Source organism: Lactuca saligna, chromosome 8 (genome assembly GCF_052625555.1).
Source record: "Lactuca saligna cultivar CGN05327 chromosome 8, ASM5262555v1, whole genome shotgun sequence".
NCBI lineage: Eukaryota > Viridiplantae > Streptophyta > Magnoliopsida > Asterales > Asteraceae > Lactuca > Lactuca saligna.
In genome coordinates, this window is record NC_136424.1 from 159,032,170 (window position 1) to 159,035,792 (window position 3,623).

A 3,623-nucleotide genomic window follows, 5' to 3' on the forward strand; every position below is an offset into this window, starting at 1 on the left:
TAAGAATATAATTAATTTGTTTTTACAGAGTCGACTTGGACTCTTGGATGAGCCGACGCAGAACCCCACACGTGCCACGTAACACGCATTCACTACGCCCGCATCCGCGCTTTTTATTTGCGTATGATCCCATCCACCCCCCCCCCCCCCCCCCCCCGGCTGACCCACATGCAAAAAAACGCTGCGATGTCTCTCTCATCCTCCGTATATCAACCGTGCATCCATCTCATTTCACCACCAACAACACTGCTTTATCTACTACTTCCTCCTTTCCTTCCCTCCATCTATATATACAACTTCATCCGCCTCTCAATCTTTCATATCTTCATCACTCTCTGATCTTCTCTTCTATTGCTTTTTCTGCCTTTTGTTCATTTGATTCGTGGGTGTTGAATTTGAAGAGATAATTATCGAAATGGAATTGAAAAATTTGGTGTCAATGGTTTCTCGCAGCGGTAGACAGTTGCAGCGTTACAATAAAGGCCAACGCCAAGTTGTTGGGTTAGTTCTTGTTCTTTAATTTGATCGATCTTTTCGTATTGGGTTTCGGGTTTTTCCCCAAATTCGGAATCGTTTCTTCCGTTTTCCCAGTTTTTTGAATTGGGGATAATCGTTAAAAAAAAAAATTAACTTTTCAAATCTGTGAAATTAGAGGGTAACATCCAACACCCAGATGTTGAAAGTTAAAACAATTCAATCAAATAGCAACAATTTGAACGAAACTCGTTCTTTATTAAATTTGAAATTAGGGTTCTTCATTCTACCTTCCCTTTGATCTTCAGATTTGAAGGAACCCCTCGAATTTTCGATTTTTTTTCAATGATTGAACTTTTGGGGATACTAAATGCTGAAAATCATAACATTTTGTTTAAGTTTATGAAAATTTTATCAAGAATTTGCTTGTTTACTAATTAATCGTCTTTCCAATTTGATATACAGATGCATACCTTACAGATTAAAAGGTAGCAACATGGGATCCGAAAAGAACTTAGAAGATGCATTAGAAGTTCTTGTGATTAGCGCACAAAGAAAAGGCAAAGGAATGTTGTTCCCAAAGGGTGGTTGGGAATCCGATGAATCAATCAAAGAAGCTGCTTTAAGAGAATCATTAGAAGAAGCTGGAGTATTTGGAACTGTTGAGGTGGGTTCTCGTTCTTCATTCTCGCAACACAAATTTGACATTTTTTTTGTTCTTCATAATCATGATAATTTTCCGCGTAAAAAGAATCTTTCTAAAAAATCCCAATTTCAGAATAAGCAAAAAGTCAAATCGGGCAACTTTATTATTATTCTTCATCATTCACACAGTTTAGTTTGTTAACATATCTTTCTTGAATTTTATAGGGTCAATTGGGTAAATGGTCCTTCAAGAGCAAAGGCAACGATGGATATTATGAAGGTCACATGTTTCCATTACTTGTGAAAGAGCAACTTGATTTTTGGCCAGAGAAAGATATTCGCCAAAGAGTTTGGGTAAGTTTTTAAGGGCAAAATGGTCATTTACAAAGAAATAATAGTTGATTTCAAGAGACTAATGTGTCTTGATTACTTGTTTCAGGTGAGTGTACCAAAAGCTAAAGAAGTTTGTCAATATTCTTGGATGAAAGAAGCATTGGATTTGTTAGTAACAAGACTAGAGTCAAATCCTTCAAGCAATTTATAAACATTCGGCGATATGTAAATATGAAGAGATTTGACAAATTACAAGACAAAGAAACAAAAAGGAAATAGAAGAGAGATTGATTATTTAGGGATCATTATTAACAATAATTTTGTTTTCTTTTGGGAATTCATACTTCTAGAGACAGGTTAGGAAGTGGTCGATAGTTTAGTCTCGTCTTTTAAATGTTTCTAGATTTGTACAATTTTGATCAATACAATGAAACTTTCTTTTTCTTGATTTTACAAGTTTTTCTTGTATTTGAAATTGTTCGTGGCATAATCGAATCTGCAAAATTAAATATCGCATTTTTGTAATTAATGAAGTCATGCTTTAGTATGTATATATTTACATATCTTAATAAATGAATGTTTTTTTTTTGTCCCTTATAACATTTTCATTCAATTTGTAAAAATATCATTTTGTGGTTATTTTGATTTTTTTTTCTATATATCATTTTATAAGTTTTTATATTTTATTAAATTCATATTTAATATAATAATTGTAATAAATATAGTAATAAATTGATATTAATTTTATTAATGAACTTACATTTTAATTTCAAAATTTTCCAAATTAAAACTCATTATTTTCTTTTATTTAAATTATTTTTTTTTTAAATTTAAAAGATAAAAAACATTTCCATTATAATAATTAATTAATTTTCTTATTTTCTTTTAAATTCAAACTTGTCAAATATTTTAACATTTATATGTAACTTTTTAAAAAAAATTAACTTTTATAGTACATCAGTCTCACAAATAGTGTGTGTATATATATATATATATATATATATATATATATATATATATATATATATATAATAAATGAATGTTTTTTTGTCAATAGCCACACTTTCATTTAATTTGCTAAATGAAATTTTATCGTAAGAGGTCTTACAACCAGTATTAAAATAAGTAAATGAGTCCTACAACTAATATAAAAGTAGATAACAGATATAATTCTAGTATAAAATCATAAATTAAATAAGTTTTGCTTCGTCTTTCTAACCACACATTTCTAAATCTCTCTTAATTACCGCAATATATATCATTACTTCTTAAAAGAAAAGTTTCACATTAACCTTTTGTAGAATCCAATAATATTTAATCTCTGTATTAATAAAAGAGTAGTTATTTTGTCATGTGTTACTATATTAGATCTCTTAATTAATATGATGCCACTTGTCAATTTATTAGTTCTCAATTTTAAATTTATTATACCTCCTAATTAATGTGATGTTATTTGTTAATGTGTTTATTCTCCATTTTAAATTTTAAATTTTATATTATTCTTTTAATTAATTTACAAATAAAAAATGTCTAATATATATTGAAAATTAATTTTATATATTTATTTGAATCAATGATTATAATTTCACATAACTAATAAAAATATCTCGTAATTGATAATTTATTTAAAATAATTAATTAATAATTTTGAAGTTTTACTATAAAAGTTTAAATAATTTTATAACCGTGGTTTCCACGGGTTATAAACTAGTATATAATATAATAAAGACTATTTGACTAAATCTAAAATTTTAAGATTTGAATTTTTAAAAAGTCACAGTGGGAATGGAAAAGTAGGTAGTCTGTGAAATAGAAAAGAAAGATGGAAAAAGATTACTGAAAAATTAAAAAAATCGGAACATGCTCTGTTTAAAAAAATTCAGATACAACTATTTCTCTTAAAAATTTAGAACCTACTCAACAATCAACATATAAAAATTAAAAATCTAATCAATGGTTCTAAATCTAAAAAGTTATAAATCAATCTTCTAATTGAAAATTTAAAAGGCCATCAAACACCCCTAAACATAGCTAAAAAAACACAACTTTAGTATGGAGGGACGGTTTCACTATGGTGCTCATAGTGGCATCGGTAACTCCTGTTTGTTTTTTTTTTAGTGTAAAAAATTTCGAATTTTTTGTTTTTCCTATATTTGTGCCACTACGTAAAA

At 28.2% G+C, this 3,623-nt stretch overlaps 1 protein-coding gene across 1 annotated transcript; it reads left to right on the forward strand.

Annotated features, from left to right (window-relative positions):
* Positions 1-236: 236 nt before the first annotated feature.
* LOC145011642 (nudix hydrolase 17, mitochondrial-like) lies at positions 237-1,908 on the forward strand. Its single transcript, XM_078970379.1, has 4 exons — positions 237-501; positions 940-1,141; positions 1,345-1,473; positions 1,559-1,908. The coding sequence occupies exons 1-4, from the start codon at positions 416-418 to the stop codon at positions 1,661-1,663; spliced, it is 522 nt and encodes a 173-aa protein (XP_078826505.1). The 5' UTR covers positions 237-415; the 3' UTR covers positions 1,664-1,908.
* Positions 1,909-3,623: the final 1,715 nt, after the last annotated feature.

Bases quoted from the DNA above. Each gene is read 5' to 3' on its own strand.
- LOC145011642 (XM_078970379.1), top strand. From the start codon at position 416: ATGGAATTGAAAAATTTGGTGTCAATGGTTTCTCGCAGCGGTAGACAG. The intron at 1,142-1,344 runs GTGGGTTCTCGT...TGAATTTTATAG, and splicing joins GAGTATTTGGAACTGTTGAG to GGTCAATTGGGTAAATGGTC. The intron at 1,474-1,558 runs GTAAGTTTTTAA...TACTTGTTTCAG, and splicing joins ATATTCGCCAAAGAGTTTGG to GTGAGTGTACCAAAAGCTAA.